The 22,654-nt window shown below is 33.6% G+C and overlaps 1 protein-coding gene across 3 annotated transcripts in view; it reads left to right on the top strand.

The window, feature by feature from the left end:
• MIPOL1 (mirror-image polydactyly 1) overlaps positions 1 to 22,654 on the top strand; it is a 210,997-nt gene that overhangs the window by 101,428 nt on the left and 86,915 nt on the right. For all 3 annotated transcript variants that reach the window (XM_069464368.1, XM_069464386.1, XM_069464376.1), the window contains one exon: positions 14,284 to 14,378. In XM_069464368.1, coding sequence (XP_069320469.1) covers positions 14,284 to 14,378 — 95 coding nt within the window. The remainder of the gene's footprint in view (positions 1 to 14,283; positions 14,379 to 22,654) is intronic.

A 22,654-nucleotide genomic window follows, 5' to 3' on the forward strand; every position in this document is an offset into this window, starting at 1 on the left:
TCAATTGTTCTTCTTACCCAGCTGTTGACTAATAAGGATAGTCAACACATCTGTTTCAACAGCTGGTAATTAACAAAAGCCTAATTGCTGCAACTCTTTTAACATCCAATCTGTGAAAAAGAAGGGATGTAGAAGAATATTATTTACTTTGTGCTTTGCACTTTCTGAGAGGAGTTTCTCTTTTTTCTCTCTCTCCACTTTTTTTTCTTACTTTGAACACCACTGCCTTTGTATGAAGCATTGAATGGCAGGAGAACACAATATGGTAATCCAGAGCTTAACGTTTTTAGATCTTTGTTGGTGTTTCTTATTGCAACATTTCTTTGCTAACTTGCAAGATAAAATGGATCAAAAGCATTTTGAGTAGTTCCATACAGCAGTTAAAATCCGCAGCAGTGTGCCCTAGGCTGTGTTACTGTTGTCTGAAGCATCCAAAAGGAAACAGGGAATTCTTTTTTCTTATGCTTTTCACATGCTTAGGCACAACTCCCAAATAATTTCCACATTCATATACAGAATTTTTGTTTAAATTACTGCATATGTTGATTAACATAAATGAAGTCAAGTTTAACAAGTCCTCTTCCTTTGGTTAAACAGTATTTTAATTGTCATCTTTTAAAAACTTTAGTTTGCTTATTTTAATGCTTACATGTCAACTTAAAGTATTTAAGAAAACTTTCAGTGTATTTGTGAAATCTTGCTTGGTCTGGTTTTTTAAAAATTGTAATTTGGTTTTTCTAAAAAGTTGCCTTTAATTCAGATAAATTTCATTATTTCTTGTTGAGTTTTGTAATAAATAAATAGGAAATGTACAGGCTTGGACTTAGACACCCAAATAAAACTATTTCACAAATGAGAAACTTATAAATTAATATTTCTTTTATTTGAATACATTCAGTACTCTTATTTAATCGTGAACTGTTTCAGTAAAAAATATCTTTCATATAGTCTTGGTTATAAAGTTTTATATTTATGCTTTTTACAATTATATTTTTTGCCAGTTATATACCAAAGTGTATATGTCAAAAAATCTGCTTGTCTCCTCGCTAAAATATTTTCACATAAAATATATTCGATTAAAATGTTTCGCTCTCTTTAAGAATTTTTTTTTCAGTGATCATGGCTGATTTTTTGAATAGCTATTTCCATGGTTTTTCACATCTTGCTTAAGCCTATATATATTCATATAAACTTTTTGATGAATGAAAAATGTATTTTTATTAATTAGATATCACATAATCATACTGATTTTCCTTTCAATACATTCATAAAATTTTAGAGTAATGTTATGGTTAATTTGCTAGATGATGATCGTGCTTATTTAGTATTAATATCTGAAAAGTCCTTAGCTAAAATGATAGTCAAGTTCACTTGATTAAATTCGCTTCACTAACTTTTCAGTTGGCAATATTTCTACTCAGGGAGTTCTTTAACTGATGTTGAAAGGTATAGAAGAAATTCTACCCAAGTGCTTGCCATGGACTGAATTGCAGATTGCATAATTTCAGAATTTTTTGCTGGCAAGGCAAGTTTAGTTCAGCAGGTGTTCAGGTGATGAAGTGTACTATAGATGTAGTGAAAAAACATACACAATCCTGAACAAATAAACAAAATACTGCTGGCTAAAATTCTAACTAAATAGAAGGGCACTGGCATGTAGAGAAATGTTTACAACTCAAGTGTAAAGGAGGGGAATATTGTCATTTTGGGAAATGTTTGCTTCTTGAGTTTAAATAAGAATTTAATTTTCTCTGTGTGCTCATGTTCTTAGGTAGTACCAGAGAGCTTAATGAAAGGAATGTATCGTGCCATGAGAAAGCAGAGTGGACATTTTTAAGGAACCCACCTTCCAGCTGATGCTTTAAGTGTTTTCTTGTGTAAAGTTTTTTTTCGTGAACAAATGTCCTCAAGAACAGTTGGCATGGTAGATTGAAATTCAATAATTTAATAGATATTCTCTGCATACTATAAATTCTACATGATTAATCTGTTTTCTAGACTATAAAAGAGGCAAATCTCATTAAATTGTGAAAAGATCATTAGTGAAGCAAGTTAAGATAGTCAGTGATTTTGTACACATTAGTAAGAATGACTTTCAGAGGTGGTGTCACGAAATCTCAGTATTTAAGTAAAATATCTACCTGGCATCTAACTATCAACAAATTGAAGGCCATAGTAGTATCTTTTGAGATAGGTTCATTCAACTTAAAAGATACAAGAATACAAGGAAAAGGTAAACCCTCCACAGTCTGAATTAATGCACAAAGAAATGGTTCAAGTAAAAGATTTTAAATTACTAATGGCTTAAAAAGTAAATTGTATCAGACACTAAAAATAAAAATACGAAGATTTTAGAATAAAAGACAGTGAATGAGTCAGGTGCAGTGGCTCATGTCTGTAATCCCAGTACTTTGGGAGACCAAGGTAGGAGGAGGATCACTTGAAGCCAGGCATTCAAAGATCAGCCTGGGAAACATAGCAAGACCCTGTCTCTACAAAAAAAATGAGAAAAATTAGCCAGGCATGGTGGCTCGTGCCTGTAGTTCCAGCTACTCAGGAGGCTGAGGGAGGAGGATCACTTGATCCCAGGAGTTTGAGGGTACGGCGAGCTATGATTGCACCACTGCACTCCAGCCTGAGTGACAGAGCAAAACCCTGTCTCAGATATTAATAAATAACAGTGAATGGAAATGAGCTAAAAATTGGAGTAAACAGTGTCACCTCTGGAGTTAGCACAATAGGATATAGTGGCAGGTTTGAAATTGGAAAAGAGATTGGCAAAGTAGTTAATATGCAGACTTCATGATTGTTTACTGTACTGGTAATCAGTTTTGTGTTCTAGTTCTGGTTCTGCTATTAACCTCTATTTGTAGCCTTAAAAAATGAGAGAGTTTAAGTAAATCATTTCCTAATAAGTGGTTTTTCTACCCCATGGATTTTTTTCGTAAAGTATTTGCATTGTTAAAGGCAATTGTGAGGAATGTTTCAATATCTACTTTTGAACATTTTATCAATTATATAATTACTTACATATACCTTTTAAAAAGTGAGAGTATGAAAACCTCTATATGTTAAAGTTAGAATATGTGGCAGTTATCGGAGATCAGAAGCTTATGACACATCTCACTCAACTGAACCACACTGGCTGCTGTAGTGATTCTATAATCAAACTGATTTAAACAGGCATTATTTAAATAATTCTTATGTCGTGTTTAATGTAAAACTTAAGGGACCACTGTTTAAGGACAAGAAGAATGTCACACAATTTAATACAGAGCTAATAAATGATAATATTGGAAATTTACCTCATACTGCTATTGATCATATGATCAAAATTCTTTTTTTATTTTTTTATTTCAGAATATTATGGAAGTACTAACATTTTGGTTACATATAATGCCTTTGCCTCACCCAAGCCAGGCCTACAAGCTTGCCCTTCCCCCATACAGAATGCACCACATCCATCAGTTGTTAGTTTACCCACCCTCACCACCCCCCTCCCACCTGACTGGCACCCAATGAATATTACTTCCATGTGAGCACCTTAGTGTTGCTCAGTTAGTACCAATTTGATGGCAAGGACATGTGGTGCTTGTTTTTCTGTTCTTGTGATATCTCACTTCAAAGGATGGGCTTAAGCTCTATCCAGGATAATATCAGAGGTACTAGTTCACCATTGATTTTGTAGTTGAGTAGTATTCCATGGTATACATATGCCACATTTTATTAATCCACTCATGTATTGATGGGAACTTGGATTGTTTCCACATCTTTGCAATTGTGAATTGTGCTGCCATAAACATTCGAGTGCAGATGTCTTTATTATAGAATGTCTTTTTCCTTTGGGTAGATGCCTAGTACTGGGATTGCTGGATCAAATGGTATTTCTATTTTTAACTCTTTGAGATATCTCCAAATTACTTTCCACAGGGGTTATACTAATTTGCAGTCTCACCAGCATTGTAAGAGTGTTCCTATCTCTCCACATCCATACCAGCATTTGTTGTTTTGGAACTTTTTGAATAAAGCCATTGTCACTGGAGTTAGGTGATGTCTCATTGTGGTTTTGATTTGCATTTCCCTAATGATTAGAGATGTTGAGCACTTTTTTATGTTTGCTGGCCATTATTCTGTCTTCTTTTGAAAGGTTTTGGTTCATGTCCTTTGCCCACTTTTTGATGGGGTTGTTTGATTTTTTCTTGTTAATTTTCTTAAGTTCTATATAGATTCTTGTTATCAGCCCTTTATAGGACGTGTAGCTTGCAAATATTTTCTCCCATTCTGTAGATTGTCTATTCCCTCTAATGATAGTTTCCTTGGCTGTGCAGAAGCTTTTTAATTTGATCAGGACACATTTACTTATTTTTGTTGCTGCTGTGATTGCTTTTGGGGTCTTCTTCATAAATGCTTTGCCTAAGCTGATGTCTCTAAGAATTTTCCCAACATTTTCCTCTAGAATTCTTAAGGTTTCACACCTTAGGTTTAAGTCTGTTATCCATCATGAGTTGATTTTTGTGAGAGGTGGGAATCCAGTTTTAATCTTCTACATGTGGTTATCCAGTTCTCTCAGCACCATGATCAAAATTCTTATATAACTAATCTTTATATCACCCAAGACCTCCAAAAAACAATGTTAAAAGAGAAAAAATATTGTTAGGATAATTATACCCCAAATTTTACTTTAATTTTCATTTATTGTGATTTTAGACCCCACATTAGGTTATTTTCAGAGAAGGTTTTGCAAATGTCAATCTGAAATCTTTGCTTGTATCTTTTTTATTTTAAAAAAGTCAGGAAAATTCTTTAAATAAATTAATCTATAAAAATTCTAAACATCAAATTATAAGCAGTTTGGTCTGTTTTTGATGTTGCAATATGTGTTAAATTTCAATATAGACTTTTGCTTCCTGCAGTGTGGCAGGCAGATATTGTAGGGACCCTTCTGGTATTAAACTGCTAGGTCTTGAATGAAACAATTTCATCCAGGCTAGCACTGCTAGCCTCACAAAAAATAGACAAAATCTCCAAAGCTTTGACTTTACCAAAAAATGAGAGTTGAACCAGAGGCAACCCCCTACCCAGTAATAAGCAAACAGAAGAGCCACAGACTCAAAAAGGTCAAACATCTATAGAAATACTTTGGATCTTCAGTTGGGATCCCAATCCTTGGGCAGCAGCAAGTCTAGTTAGGTGAACCAGAAACTCCTACATTAATCCAGGCTTCTTGAACTTTATCTAGGAATTGTCTCCCCTGGCTCTCTAGCCTTGAAACAGACAAAAGCCCCTCCTGTTGGAGGAAGGCATCCCCCATGTAGTCTAACAAGATTGCCACATTATTATCAGGAAAAGACAAATACACAGTTAAAGATCAATCAAGCCATGAGGAAGAAAACCATCATGAACGACAGTCAACAGACATGACAAAACAAAAACAAGTAATAAGTTCAGGTAAAGAATATAAATATCTATGTATGAAATGTTTGAATAAATAGAGTGTGAATCACAACCATGAATCCACAAGAGTTTTCCGGGAAACACCAGGAAAATCTGAAAAAGAACCACTTGCAAGTTTTTTAAAGAAGACAAAAACATTATATAGTAAAATACTCAAGGAGAGGTTGAATATTTTTAGCTATCCTTTTGAAAGATATTTGATTATATTTCTTTTCTACCAGGTTCTTAACCTTCTTATGAAGTTAAAAAGTAAAATCCTAGGAGAGCTATATTATTTGAACAATTGTCTAATTAGATACATCTTCAAATAATATATCTGATTAGACAATTATAGATTTTTTTTTAATTTCAAAATGTCACGAGGGTACAAATGTTTTTGGTTACATGGATTGCTTTTGTGATGCTTTAGTCACAGCTATAAGTGTGTGCATCAGCCAAATATTGTTCATTGTCCCCATTAGGTAGGTTTTTGCCCATATCCTCCTCCCTGCCCCCCACCACTTGATTTCCACTGAGTTTTACTTCCCTCTGTGTACATGTGCTCATCGGTTAGTTCCAATTTAATAGTGAGTACATGTGGTGTTTGTTTTTCCATTCTTTAGATACTTCACTTAGGAAAATGGTCTCCAGTTCTATCCAAATTGTTACAAAAGGCATTAATTCATCATTTTTTATGGCCATTGTATACATATACCACATTTTGTTAATCCATTCATGAATTGATGGGCACTTGGGTTGATTCCACATCTTTGCAATTGTGAATTGTTCTGAAATAAAGATTCAAATGCAGGTGTCAACTTCTTTTCCTTTGAGTAGATACTCAGTAGTGGGATTGTTGGATTGAATGGTAGATCTACTTTTAGTTCTTTGAGTAATCTCCTGTTTTATGAGAGGTCGTACTAATTTGTAGTCCCACCAACAATGTATAAGCGTTCCTTTCTCTCTACACCCATGCTAGCATCTGGTGTTTTGGGACTTTTTAGTAAAAGCCATTCTACCTAGGGGTAAGGTGATATGTCATTGTGATTTTAATTTTCATTTCCCTGATGATTAGTGACATTGAGCATTTTTTCATATGTTTATTGACCATTTGTATATCTTCTTTTAAAAAGCTTCTATTCATGTCTTTTGCCCACTTTTTAATGTTTTTTTGTTTTTCTTGCTGATTTGTTTGAGTTCTTTGTAGATTCTGGATATCAGCCCTTTATCGGATATATAGTTTGCAGATATTTTGTCCCATTCCATAGATTGTCTTTTTGCTCTGTTGATTATTTCCTAAGCTGAGCAGACGCTTTTTAATTCAATCAAGTCCCATTTATTTATTTTTGTTGTTGCTGTAATTGCCATTGGGGTTTTAGTCATAAATTCTTTGCACTGGCTGATGTCTAGATGAGTTTTACCTACATTTCCTTCCAGAATTCTTATAGTTTCATGCCTTACATTTAAGTCTTTTATCCATCTTAAATTAATTTTTGTGAGTGGTGAGAGATATGGATCTGGTTTAATTTTTCTACATGAGGCTATCCAATTTTGCCACCACTATTTATTGACTAGGGCTTCTTTTCTCCATTGTATATTGTTGTCTGCTTTGTCAAAGATCAGTGGCTGTATGTGGATGGTTTTATAGATATTTTTTTTTATTTCAGCATATTATGGGGGTACAAAAGTTCAGGTTAGGTATATTGTCCTTGTCCCCCTATAGATATTTTTAATAGTGTGGCACAGTCTTATGTATTTATGGTTACTCTGCAAAATAATTCTGTTAAAATAGACCTATTAACTATTAAAGTATTAAAATAATTAACATACATATTAAATTATACCATATTGAAATATGGTCTTATATGGTAAAATAAGCAGTATTTTCTGGACACTTGTATCCTATAATAGTTCCAACTTCCCTTCTAACAGCTATGAAACCTTGGAAAATTTCCAGCTATTGTCCTGACCATGTTGTATTAGCAACAATTTCCTCATCTATAACAATAGGAGACTATATTACCTCTAAGATCCTTTCCAAGTCTAAAATACTTGGTTGTGTGATTTAATTTGTACAGTATGCTTCTTTATTTAGTAGATATCACACATAAGATCAAATACCTCTGTTCTATGATAAAAACCAATTTCCGTTAATGATCTTGGAGTTACCAAAGGAAAGCTTAACTATATCAAACTGTAACTATTAAAAACACATTTAAACTGAACATAACAAGACTTTAAAGAGAGATAATAGTGGTTTCTCCACAATACCCATAACAATTAGTGTTCAGTGATGTGAATAGTATAGTCTTTTCTTTGTTATTCTAAGTTACTAGATAAAACTGTAAGGAAACAATATAGTCATTTCTAATACAGTACCAGTACAAATGATTGTCCCATTTAGATGACATTGCTCAATATTGATATTAAGTATGTAGTGGGATATTTAACTATAAGACTAACCTAACATTAGTTAACTAACCTTTTTTTCAATCACTTAAGGTACAGTAGGAGGATACTAAAGATGTAATACACACTGATTATCATGCAACCTTCCATTATTGTCAGTAATTTTGTTATCAAATGATGATTTGATTCCATTGTTTGTCCTGCGTTTATATGTATTAATATATATAATTTTATTTATATGATGATATTTCATATATATATTTATATCCTCCAGAATGTTACACAGTGGCATAAAGGGAGATTATGTATTTTGGATCAAGCAGGCCTAAGTTTGTATTTAAGTTCTATCAGTCACTATCTCTGTTATATTTATAAGTTACTTAAGCTCCATCAACCTCAGTTTTATCATCTGTAAAATAGGGATGAAAGGAACTACCACATGGCTTGGGTGTGAGACTATAGTAATGTATTTCAAGCACATGGTACAATGCCCAACCCATAGTAGGCATTCAACAACTAGCATTGGTATTGTAGTAAAGCATAAATGCTTTAAAGTTATATCATTATAGGCAGCAAGTCTAGCAGGTTTTTTAAATGAAGTGTATAACTATATATACATATATATATATATATATATATAGCTGCAGTCCCCAATCCCCGGGCTGCAGACCAGTACCAGGCTGTGGCCTGTTAGCGCTGGACGGCACAGCAGGAGGTGAGCAGTGGGCAAGTGAGCTAAGATTCATCTTTATTTACAGCCACTCCCCATCTCTTGCATCAGCACATAAGCTCCACCTCATGTCAAATCAGCAGCAGCATTAGATTCTCGTAGGAGCGCGAACCCTCCTGTAAACTACGCATGAATGGATCTAGGTTGCACATTGCTTATGAGAATCTAATGCCTGATGATCTGAGGTGGAGCTGAGATGGTGATGCTAGTGCTGCGGAGGAGCTGCAAATACAGATAATCATTAGCAGAGAGGTTTGACTGCACAATAAATGTAATACACTTGGGTCATCCTGAAACCATCCCCTCCAACCCCACCCCCCGTCCGTGGAAAAATTGTCCTCCATGAAACTGATCCCTGCTGCTGAAAAGGTTGGGGACCGCTGATATATAGCATATAAATATACACTGACTAGAGAGACCCAGAAGTATCACTTCTAGGTATTTATCTAAGAGAAATGAAGGTATAGTTCCACAAAATGATATATATGTGGGTATTTATAGGAGTTTTATTATAATAATAAATGGCATAAACTGAAAATAAGCCAAATGTCCATCAACTGGTGAGTGAACATACAGACTATAGTAACTGGATGTACCTATACAATGGAATACTACTCAGTGATATAAAAGAATGAAGTACTGATACTTGGAGTAATATGGATGAATCTCAAAAGTATATGTTTAAATGAAAGAAGCCAGACTCAAAAGACTGCATACTGTTTGATTCCATTTCATTTATACGACATTGTAGAAAAGGCACAACTATAGGGACAAAGATCACATTAGTGATTGCCAGGGGATGGGTGTAAAAGGAAGGCATTGAATATAGTGTTGCACATTTTGGGTTAATGGGAATATTCTATATCTTGATTGTGATGGTTGTTACATGACTGTATAAATTTGTCAAAATTTACAAGACTGTGTACTAAAAAATGGGTGAGTTTTTACTTTGAGTATATTATAACTCACTAAGCCTGACTTTAAAAATCCATATGTAGGCTGGGCACAGTGGCTCATAGCTATAATCCCAGTACTTTGAAAGGCCAAGGTGGGAGGATTGCTTGAGGCCTGAAGTTTGAGACCAGCCCAGGCAACATAGAAAGATCATGTTTCTACAAACGAGTAAAAAATTATGAATAGCAAGTTGTGGTGGAATACACCTGTAGTCCTAGCTATTCAGGAGGCTGAAGTGGGAGGATCACTGGAGCCTAGGAGCTTGAGGCTACAGTGGTCTATGATCGTGCCACTGTGCTCCAGCCTAAGTGACCTTGTCTCTAAAAAAAAAAAAGCTGTGTGTATACTTATATGATATTGCATGTATGTTTTATTTTGATAAAATTCACTAAAAATATGACTGTAAGCAGAAAAAGTGTCATATTTGTGTAAAATATTTACCTAAAACTATGATTATATATAGAAATCCTCATTCATTGTAGGCTTTGTTCAAAAAAATTTAATCCAACATAAGACAGAGAAAAAAAGAGGAGCAAAGGAAAGGATGCTTAACATACAACATGAAGTAATACGGAAAAATAAGCCCAAATATATCTATAATCATAGTATATATGTAAGAAGATAAATATTGTGAGTTGATACATCTGTCAATATGAATAAATGTGAAAAGTATAATACTGACCAAAAAGGCAATTATCTGTGAAATAAGTAGAGTATCACTTATATAAAGTTAGAAAACCTATAAACAGTAACATATATTATCTATGAATACATAACTATATGATAAAAGTATAAATTACTATTGAAAATCGTGAACTCAAATTCATGGAAGTGTTTTGCTTTGGGGCTGGGAAGAAAGGAAATGTGGTGAGTGTGATATGAGGGATGGGATGGGAGATTTTTTTAAAATAGCAATTTTTAAAAAAATTGAAGCAAGATTTATAAGTATGTATAAAATGCTGTCAATTTTGTAGATAAGTGTATTTATTTGCAAATATATATATGCTTGTATATATGTGGAATATCTCTGGAAGGATATGTAACAAGCAGGTAACTGGTAATCTCAGGAGAAGGGATTTGTAGTACTGAGGGTTAGAGGTGGGAGATTTACTTTACATTGTATATTCTCTTATACTGAGTTTTGTTGTTTTATTTTATTTTAAAAAATTTTTTTTAGAGACAGAGTCTCGCAGGAACGGGCCTACACTGGTCAGGGATTAAGTTTGTTTTAATGCATACATGCATTTATGTCTGTATATGCATAAATGAATGTATGTAGTTTTTACTAAAGTAATTGCCAGAAATACGAGAATATGTGATTCCAGGAAAAAATATCTTGCTTGCTAATTTCCATAATGTTTTTGATACAAAAATTATTTTTGATCTGTAATATGATAGTATTTTATGATATTAATAATGAATCTAGAAAATACAATAGAAGTAAACAGCACATTTAAATTAGTTAAGTGTTTTTATACTGGATGTAACAGATATCCAACTGAAACTAGCCTAAGTCCCACTCATCCTCCAAAAAGGATTTATCTACCCTGGATGTCCAAGAAATGGATATGGATCTGTCTTCCGGCATATGTGGATCCAGTAGTACAAATGATGTTATCCGGATTTAGTTTTCTTCTGGGGTTGGTGGGATAGAGTACTCTGATTGAACAACCTGGATCTTATACCTGAGGTGATGGGGGATGAAGTTTATCCTAGCCACAAGGACTAACAGTATTACTGTGGCATAAGGTAAAGGTTTTTCCCCCAAAAAACTAAAAGTTGGCCAGATAAGCATATATCTGATAAAATAAGGAGGTTGTAAAACCGGAAAGTTTATAATAGCTTTAAACATTGTCACCAGGGCCTGTACAGAAAATTAGACATTGGGGATTGAGAAATTGAATGAATTGTTAGGAGGCAACACCAAATCTTCATAGCCAACTAATTATAGGAGGAGAAAGTGAAATGTTCATTACCTGAAGCATGGGAATTTAAGTAAAGTTGTTATAATTCCATTTTCATTACAAAAGTTTCATATGTTTGTTAGCCATTTTTATATCTTCTTTTGAAAAATTTCTATTCATGTCCTTTGCCCACTTTTTGATAGGGTTGTTCGATTTTTTCTTACTGATTTTCCTGAGTTCTAAATAGATTCTTGTTATCAGTCCTTTATCTGATGTGTAGTATGCGAAAATTTTTTTAATGAGATGTCACTTAACTCCAGTGAGAACGGCCTTTATCAAAAAGTCCCAAAACTATACATGTTGGCGTGGGTGTGGAGAGATAGTACACTCATACACTGCTGGTGGGACTGTAAACTAGTGCAGCCCCTGTGGAAAGCAATGTGGAGATACCTTAAACAGATTCAAGTAGACCTACCATTCGATCCAGCAATCCCATTATTGGGCATCTACCCAGAAGAACAAAAGTCATTCTATAAAAAAGACACCTGCACCCGAATGTTTATAGCAGCACAATTCACAATTGCAAAGATGTGGAAACAACCCAAATGCCCATCGATTCAGGAATGGATTAGCAAAATGTGGTATATGTATACCATGGAATATTACTCAGCTATTAGAAATAATGGCGATATGGCATCTCTTTGGTTCTCCTGGAGAGAGCTGGAACCCATTCTATTAAGTGAAGTATCCCAAGAATGGAAAAATAAGCACCACATGTACTCACCAGCAAACTGGTTTCCCTGAGTGCACATTTGGGAATAACACCAATTGGGTATCAGACAGAGGTCGGGGCTGGGTGGAAGGGATGGGTGTATACCTACATGATGAGTGCGATGCGCACTGCCTGGGGAATGGGCATGCTTGAAGTTCTGACTGGGGAGGATGGGGTGGGGGAAGGGGAGGGGTACACACCTACATGATGAGTGTGATGTGCACTGTCTAGGGAATGGACACAATTGAAGCTCAGACTCGGGGGGATGGGGAGGCATGGGCAATGTATATAGCCTGATCTTTTATACCCCCTTAATGAGCTGAAAAACAAACAAAAAATAAAAATAAATAAAATAAAAAAATAAAAAGATTTCGAGGCAAAAACTTCATTTTGGTATTTTCTTACAAGAATATTATATTTTTTATTTGGTTGATTTTGGTTTTGGTTTTTGTTTTCTTCAGAGGTTCCAGGTAAAAACCTTCAAAATTATCATATTATTTTAGCATTTCCATGTGTTTAGCATTGGCTCATATTTATTTAGCAAATTCTCTATTACTTGTCTAACATTTGATATTCCTTAAATAATGCAATGGGATTTCTGAAGTTTTTAACCTGAATGTGATATGTCCTTTTTTATGTGATTCATTTTGACTGGCTATTAGTCACAGTGGATATCTGTGTCTTCAAAATTACCATTTCAGTCATATTTTACGGTATATTGGAAATTGGAAAAGCTGTTATTAATAATTATTGACATTAAGAATTAACCATATATTTTTATTTTAAATTCTTTTCCTTAGTTTTTGAGACTGTTTCAGCTATAACTATAGAATATGGCATGTTAAAGCAAGCATTCAAACATCTTAATTTAATTACAAAGTAACTCTTTAGTAGAATTTCCTAGCCCAAGTAGAGAACAAATTAATATCTTAGTACAAATTTGTATGCAAAGATCCAAACCACTGCATGTTTTTATAATTCTCTATTATTAAAATAGAAAAGTAGCATTGTGTAATGTTCACTTTTATTACACTAATTAATTTTCCTATAATCAGGATTTCATGATTTTTCTTATGACTTCATTCTTATACAAGAAAATAATTCCGGTGAAATCATATGAATTCAGCAAAATTCTGAACCTCTGCCTACAAATTTTCAATTTTTAATTATTGGCATTGGTTTAGTTTGTGAGGTTTATGACAACAGTTTGCTCTGCATTATCTATCAAATACCATTTAAAGTGAAAGAACTTTTTCATGCAAATTAAACTTTGAATAAACGATATTAAAACCTGACTTACCAGTACCATATGTTAAAAGTTATGTTGAGAACTGTTTTTGGTGATGCTTAAAGTCCAGTGGGAATAATGGTGGAAAGGTGGCAAATTCTTTTTAAATTACCACTTTGAACCCTATTGAAAAATTAATTACCCATGCTTTAAAACTCAAATATTATAGCCTAGGAGGAACATCATTCCTGTAATAAAATACCTCTAGGATTCAGGGTTGCTGCCATTCTCGCTTTGGGGATTTTTTTTTTCCCTTTCAGAAAAGGAACTGAAAAGGTTAAATCATATCTGTAAGAATCAGGTTATAGTCCAGTGTACTTTTTTTTCACATTAAATATCAAAGATGGCTTGACAACATATTTAGAATTTTCTGAGTTTTACTATTAATAAAGTTAAAAGAAAATCTAGTGTGATCAGGTAGTGGAGCCACATTAAATTTGCATGTGAAACACCCATTGTGCTTATCTCTACTCTAGATATTGCACTGAACCCATGTTCCACATTCTGAATTCTGTGTATAAAGTTAAACATTGCAGAAGGGTATATATCTGATGACACAGATAAATAGGGATAAAGTTTAGTATTGAAAAAAGTTTCTAAATTTAATATGTTCATGTGTTTAATATTTATGTTTAATATATTTAGGCTATTTGTGAGAAATTATGAGACACTACTAAAAATATTCATAAGTTTTTTAACTACCCCAAATTTAAAACTCCTATTCATACCGTAGTATTGTATTTCAACATATGAAAACTAATATTAAATTTCTTTAAATATTAATTACTTACAGGCAAAGTTGTTATCTATGCAACAAGCCAGAGAAACTGCAATTCAACAGTACAAAAAACTGGAAGAAGAAATCCAAACACTTCGAGTTTATTACAGGTAAAATTCTTTTTAGCCTGGGGTTAAGTAAATATTTTTAGTTTGGGAAAAATTTCCGTGTGATTTTACAATAGTGAATGAGGAAATACCTCAATGAAATTAAACATGCATTTAAAGCATTTTTGTAATTTTAAAATGATTTAGGCATAAAATATTTCTTATTCTACCTCTTTTCCTTTCTACATTTGGTAAAGCTGAAATTTACACTCCCATCATAATTATAAAATTTACCAAACTCATTACCAGTTGTCTAAATGGAGCCTGGTTAGCTGTTGAACTATTTGCCCATCTAAATGCCACCTCTAAAATGATGATATGTATTTTTAAAATAGTTCATGACTAGTAGTAATAACAACCTTTCACCTGTTATAATATGATATGAGTAGTTTCTAAAGGAATGTCACTAAAGGATTTTTAACAGACTAATTTATGTTCCGGGAGTAGTTTTGAAATGAATTCAATAGGTGGGTATTTTTTAATGAAAAGAAATAGAATAGAAGATGTCACAGTGCATCTCCTGTAGTAAGGGTAAATATTTTTTTGTCACACTTTCATTTTAGTTTTGTCTTGTTTATGTGAGAAAGAGAGATTATGTATTGGGTTATATGTAAAACATTTTCACAGTGGATCATGGTACAAAAAAGTTTGAAAAACATTCACTGCTGCACAATGCCATGTATATTCTTTGATTACTAAGTTTATAAAAACCTCAAGTCTCTGAAATATAAGAATTCACTAACTGGGGCTATAGGTTATTGAAAGATTTTTTTTTTTTAATTTGGACTTTGCAAAATAATGTTAAAATGCATAAAATGCAATCAAATCAAAATCAGTTGTAATGAAATACAATTATGAAAATGTTATGCCATGATGTATTACTATATGTGTGTATCATTATTAATTCATTAAATAACTAGATCTAGCAGTAGGTCTATTAACAACTATAATTTTAAACGAGGTGATGACTGTAAATGGCATTTTTGTGATACCTGCAAATGCCGAAATGTAAGATGAAAAATAGCAGTGGTTTTTCTATGGGTGAAAACTCTCAAGAACCACTAATATGACTGTATTTGTTGCTTATGTTGATAATTGTAAGAAACACTGGACTTCCATGAAAATTAGTAAAAATAAAGATATTATATAATTTTTTCCCATCCCCAGGTTAAGAACCCCTGCTTTGGAGCAGTGTCACTGACATCTGCATTAATTGGTTATTGTTATGGGTGGAATTCTATCCCCCAAAAAGTTATGTTGAAGTCATAACCCCCAGTATCTCAGAATGTGCCCTTATTTATTGGGATCTTTACAGAAGCAATCAAGTTAAAATGAGGTCATTAGGGTGGGTTCTAATCCCGTATGACTGGTGTCCGTATAAAAAGGGGAAATCTGGACACAGAGACAGACATACATAGAGGGAAGATGGTGTGAAGAAGACACGGGAGAAGATGCCCATGTGAGTGGAGTGATGCATCCATAAGCCAAGGGACGTCGAGGATTGCCAGCAAACACCAGATGCTAGAAGAGGCAAGGAAGAACTTTCCTTTATAGCTGTTGGAAAGAGTATAGCCCAGCTGACACCTGATTTTGGACTTCTAGCCTCCAGAATTGTGCAGCATTAAATATCTGTTGTTTTGGGCCAGGCACAGTGGCTCACACCTGTAATCCTAGCACCCTGGGAGGCCGAGGAGGGAAGATCGCTTGAGGTCAGGAGTTCAAGACCAGCCTGAGCAAGAGCGAGACCCTGTCTCTACTAAAAATAGAAAAAATTAGCCAGTCAACTAAAAATAGAAACAAAAAATTAGCCAGGCGTGGTGGCTCGCACCTGTAATCTCAGCTACTCAGGAGGCTGAGGCAGGAGTATCGCTTGAGCCTAGGAGTTTGAGGTTGCCGTGAGCTAGGCTGATGCCACGGCACTCTAGCTCAGGCAACAAAGTGAGACTCTGTCTCAAAAAAAAAAAAAAAAAGTCTGTTGTTTTAAACCACCCCGTTTGTACTTTGTTACAGCAGCCCTAGGTAACTTACTGTGGGGAATTGTTTAATTTTCAGTTAGAATCAGTTTCTGTAGGTTGGTGTGCAGGTACACAAAACCCTGATAGTGAATGTATACATCATATTGACCCACTTTTTTTTTTTTTTTACTGTAAAGTGAATATTACAGTCTTTCCTCTGTCCTTTATATCAATGATTCTCAACTATAGCTACCATTAATATAGAATCACCTGAGGAGCTTCTAAAAAATCCTGATGCCAAACCCATCGCAGGCTGATTATGTAAGAATCTCTAGGGGTGGGAATCAGATATCAATATGTTTTAAAGCTCCCTAAAAATTCCCATGTGCAGCCAAGTTTGAGAGCTATTATTTTACATGCATGTTTCAGTTAGCTGCATTAAATTAGTGTATCTTCTTGGTAAAATAAGAAAAAGAGGCATATATTAAATCTTTTATTAAGACTTATGAATACCATATCATTTGTGCCCTGACCATGGATATTGCAATGTGGTGGGTAGTAGATTCACCCCATTGATAAGAGAGGGTTTTTGCAGAACCTTCTTCTGTTACCCTTGTGAGATAGGACTGCAAGTACCCTGCTGATGAAGTGACAGTGTCCAAGAATTCCAGGAAGTATATGATAATCCTACACGAACTTCCTGAAAAATAAACCTTGATGTCAGTTCTTTCTTGTTAATTGTGTTGATAATTTTTATTTCTTCTTGGTATTTTTAAAAAATCAGCTATTAAAGAATTGAATGTTAGAAATGTCAGGCAACTTGTTTGAAAGAAATAACTTTGTTGTTATGAATGGGATCTATTAGATGCCAGTTCTTGAAGCTCTGTCTTTTTGCTGAATTGCAGAAGATTATTGAATTGTTTTTGAAAATTATAAAGCTCCTTTTTAAAATCTATATGGATCTAATAGATTTATATGATATCTTCTAAACAGAGAGTTAGCAATTATTGACTCAAAGATATGCTTCAGAAGTCTCCTTCTCACTGCTACTTTAAAAAAATTGTGGGTGGTATTAAAAAGCTACAGGGATTTGCAGTTAGATAGCCATGCCCTGTGTGGCCCTATATAAATGAACCTCACCAAGCCCATTTCCTTTTTTAAAAACAAGAATAATAGTACCTACTTTGTAGGGTTGTTTTAAGTATGTTCAGTTCTTAGCATAGTATTTTGTTTATTGTTTGTGTTCAACGTGAAAATAAATTTCTTTTTAAAACAAAAGGTTAGACCAGGCATGGTGGCTCACGCATGTAATCCCAGCACTTTAGGAGGCCAAGGAAGGAGGATCGCTTGAGTCCAGGAGTTTGGGACCTGGGCAAAATAGTAAGACCCTGTCTCTATAAAAATTTTAAAAATTAGCTGAGTATGGTGGCACATACCTGTAGTCCTAGCTCCTTGGGAGGCTGAGGTGGGAGGATCCCGTGAGCCCAGGAGTTTGAGGTTACAGTAAGCTATTGATTATGCCACTGCACTGCAGCCTGGGTGACAGAGCAAGACACTGTCTCTTAAAAAAAAAAAAAAAAAAAAATGACTTCGAAGGAGCATCAAAAAGTATGATATCACTGAAGCCAAGAAAGATTTACAGAAAGACAAAAAAATTATCAAATGTTGCTAAGTGGTTAAGTAAGATAAGGATTGAAAGTGTCCTTTGTGTTTGAAATTTGGTGGTCATTAGTGACTCCCACAAGAGTAGTGTCAATAGAGTATTACATGTAGAGTCTAGTTTTCTGTAAATTGAAGAGTAATTAAAAAGTAAAGAAGCATAGCAATTTAGTATCTGCTAAAGAGTCAGCCTTGAACACGAAGATGTCCAAATTGTGATCACAGACAGGAGTGAAGGAGTTAAGAATAGCTGTAAGTGTAAATAAATTTGAGGCCAAGATCTGTTCCTTTTTTTTTTTTTTCTATAAAGTAGGGGTCAATGTGGATTTCTGAATGTGAGAGGGCAGGAGGCTTTGGAAGGAATTACAGTGTAGCTACTGAAGGAAATGGGAAAGAGAAAGGAATAAGGGCGAGAAAAAGAAGTCAAGCAATCCTAAGAATTTAGCTGGGCATAGGTGCTATAAGTTTGTGTGAGTTCTTGTTTGCACAGCAGTGTAATTTAACACATTCAGCGGGCCTTGTGTAGCAGTACAGAAGACAATGGATTGCAATGATTCAGGATTATAAATTTGCAAGACAAAAATGATGGAGGGGAAAGAGAAGGAGGGTACTAGTAAAGGAGCTATTGAAATGACGAATGGTAGTCTAAGCTAAATAGGTCAGGAAATAAAGGTGAAGGGACATGTAAACTTAAAGAAAAAAGACAAATCAAGAAACCATAGATCTTGAGGAGACCACAGAGTAAATGTAGTGGAAATAAGCAAATCAAGAGCTGAAAGCATAGGAGGTTATAGTCAAAAAGTAGAATGTTACCATTTAATATTCAGAAGTGAAGCACTCAGTTCTAAGCAGTGAAAATATTTGACGTTGCCTTAGAACTGGATGGTTAAAATTAGAAGAGGTGAGGGTTACTAGACATGAAATCAAAGTCTTACAAAACTAAAATATTGAATATCCATTTAGATATTGTTCCTAAAACTATTGACATGTTGGGATGCTCACTGTGAGTCCCATAATAGAAGATGACCTAAAAGTAGATAAATAAAACCTACATATTGAAATAAATAGTACCATATAGCTAGATGTATCAAAAGAAGAAACCTGTACATGTGTGGTACATGGAAGAATGTGTGGTATCCACTCAAGAAAAATCTAAAAGTTGCATCCTCCAGGGAGATCCACATTTCTATCAAAACAAAAAGGTACAGAGAACTTTACTGCATTGCTGATGGGAATGTAAAATGATTTAGCCACTATAGAAGACAATTTGGTAGTTCCTCAAAAGTCAATCATGGAATTATCATATGATCCAGCAATTCCACTCCTAGGTGTATACCCAAAAGAATTGATAGCAAGGACTCAAACAGACACTTGTATAGCAATGTTCATAACAGCATTGTTCACATTAGCCAAAAAGTGGAAACAACCCAAGTGTCTGTCAACAAAGGAATGAATAGACAAAATATGTATACATATAATGGAATATTATCCAGCCTTCACATAGAATCAAATTCTGATATATGCTACAGCATGGTTGAACCATAAAAACATTATGCTAAGTGAAATAAGCCAGACAAAAAAGAAAAATATCATATGATTCCCTTTATATGAGGTACCTAGAATAGGCAAATTCATAGAGACAGAAAGTAGAATAGAAGTTACCAGCAGTTGGGGCAAGGAGAATAGCGAGTTAGCAAGGGCGAGAGGAAGGGGAGAATGGAGAGTTGTATAATGGATACAGACTTTCTGTTTGAGATGATGAAAAAGTTCTGGAAATGAGTATTGGTGACAGTTGCATAATATTATGAATGTACTTACTGGCTCTGAATTGTACACTTAAAAAATGGTTAAAATGGTAAATTTTATGTTGTTATTTTACCATAATTTTTTTAAGGTTTAGAAAACATTCTGTGAGGATATACAGAAATTTATTTTAAATTGAATAGAGTTAAGATGACTGGGATGCACAATTCTAGGAAGGGTGAGGAAATTACTAAAACAGCCAAGCTTAAATTTTCTGAAGGCCCAGGTTCTGATTTAATTTGATTTAAATGAAAGTAAACGATATTTCTTATACACCTGAATAGATGTTGCTTGCAAACCCATATGTGAAACACAAGTAATTCATAGAGATAGTAGGTTTTTCCTCTGTTTCCTGTGTCACAGAAGAAACAAAAAAATTCCATTTTTATGTGAAAGAAGCTAAGACTAGTTCTTTAATTTTCAGATAGATTGGATAGATAGAATTCATAGACAATCGATTATGTTTAGCAAGCTTAAGAAAAATATATACTTTCAGCTATTCAAGTCAGTTTTACATTTACTTATACATATATATACATGTATATTGTCATGTTAAAGAAAGTTATTTACCAATAATTAAGGTAATAAAAATAGAGGACTAGAACAGTTAGTTGGAGCCAGGAACAAGTCAGTATACAGCTTACATGTATTCTATGAAGCACCAAGAGAGAAAACCTCAAGTCTGACTCTCAGCTTTCCAATAGCCAAAGCAGAGGAGGATGATCAACTATTAGTTGTAGTGGCATATTGAAATATGCTGATGACTTTCATTCTACCTTGCCTTTAATTTTACCAGTTAGTGATATTCACCTTATTTTTTTTAAATTATTTTCCAGTAATCATTTTCTTTTGCTGGTTTAGTGTAAGAGCTACTGTTACAAACATTCCATTTCCTTGTATGGAGTTAAGGAATGTGGAAATATGGATATATATTTTTCCAAGTTCTTTGTTTTTTTCCATTGAGTTTTAGAAGACTTTGAGTGCTAAGAAAGGAAATGTTCTTTGTGTCTTTTGACAAGAGTTAGAAGCAGGGGCCAGTGGGGTGGGAGGGTAGGGATACTAAGTTTACCACTATAATAGATAGCTCTTGCACATTATAGCAGAATAGATAGCAGAAGAGAAATAGCAATATGAGGCTTTAAAATAGATTTCATTTATTACGACTGTGCTATGTGCTAAATCTATGTGCAACAGCTTCATTAGTCTAAATTTAACAGTTTCATCAAGAAAGAATCTTAAACTTGTAGGGATTAGATTTGTATTTAATAATGATTTTTTTCCTGTTGTTGTAAACCTGTAGTGCTGCATTCCTAAGTTCAGGAGGCATAATAATAACAAACTCTTTTCTAATGGAGGGAATGCCTAAATTTCAACATTTGCTAATTTTATAGTGCTTCCTTATATTTCCTTTTGCTTAAAGAAAGTGTAAATTAAAGTGTTTAGACAAGAATTAGATCCTATTGTTTGGTGCCAGTAGAATAGGATTTATTATACTTGTAATCAACAGCAGTTAATATGTTTTAAATTTTTATTATATTTTGTGTCATTCCATGTGTGAATTTATAATGCCATTCAGAACATGGTAAATTTCACATTTTAAAACAAAAATATTGAATAATATGCTACACATTTTAAGGTAGTATGTTTCCTATTATTGTACCAGTATTTTTTTGAATAATTAAATAGAATATTTACAGTTATTATGATAGACAAGTTCCAACCTTTCCTAGGTTTCAGTTTATTTAATTTTGACACAAGAAGCTTTTACTAGTCCTAACATTTTATTAAATTTGTTAACCTTTCATATGAGGTAAATTAAGCTTTTATTTAGTAATGTTTAGTTTTTATTTAGTAATGTTTAATAAAAAGTATTCTTATGCCATTAAGTTGTACCTATTTTCAAGGCCTTTTTAATTAATTTACAATAATAAAGGCTTCACCTGTATTGTTCAAGTCTGTATACATTTTTTGGTGGCTCTGGAATGCAAAAGAAAAAAAAACTAAAACAAAGTTTAAAAACAAAACAAAAAATTTAAAGTGTACATTTTCTATATGTCCAGTGATTTGTAATATATTTATTAAGCTTTCTTCTCTTTCTTCTCTCATATTATAGACCATGGCACTAATAAGTTATTTAGCTTCTGACTGTTGGTTATTTCACCTGTAAACAGAGATAATATCTGACCTGCTTATTATGAAAATCAATGGGATAATATATTTGAATGTTTTCTGAAAACTGTAAAGCACTATGCAGAGGAAATATATTATTAGGGTTACTTATAAAATTACTTAAAATTTTTTGATTTATTGAGACATAAGACAATTAAATTAGTACAGTCTATTGCTACAGAAATAATTTAAATCTCTATGACTTTGTCTCCAGAAGGACATTTTTTGCATTATCGGTTTTCACTATTTTCTGTGCCTTACTCTGCACAGTAACTTATATGAATAAGACTAAATTTCAACATTTATAGCTCTCAACTGCTGTTTATTTTATAAAATGACTTAACCTTCTTTTAAGAGCGTTTACAAAATATTTTGTCATTTAATAGTTGTGCCTATAAAGGACCCCAAGTTAGTATTAGAATGGGCTTACCAATTATAGGTCCTGGGATTTGGCATTTATAAACATTATTTCTATTAGCTTGAGAAAAATATAATTTTATATTTTGTTAGATAAAAAAGTGTAACATTTCCCCTGGTCTTGGCACTTAATAATTGCCATTCTTATAGTTCCACACATGCCGGTTGCCTCCTACATAGGTAATCTTCGATTTGTTCGTTTCTTAAATTTAATTTATAACCAAACTTTGCTTGATTTTTCTTTGCAATTACTGTCACTTTTGCATTTTCCTACCT

The sequence above is a fragment of the Eulemur rufifrons genome, chromosome 2 (assembly GCF_041146395.1).
Source record: "Eulemur rufifrons isolate Redbay chromosome 2, OSU_ERuf_1, whole genome shotgun sequence".
In the NCBI taxonomy this organism is placed as follows: domain Eukaryota; kingdom Metazoa; phylum Chordata; class Mammalia; order Primates; family Lemuridae; genus Eulemur; species Eulemur rufifrons.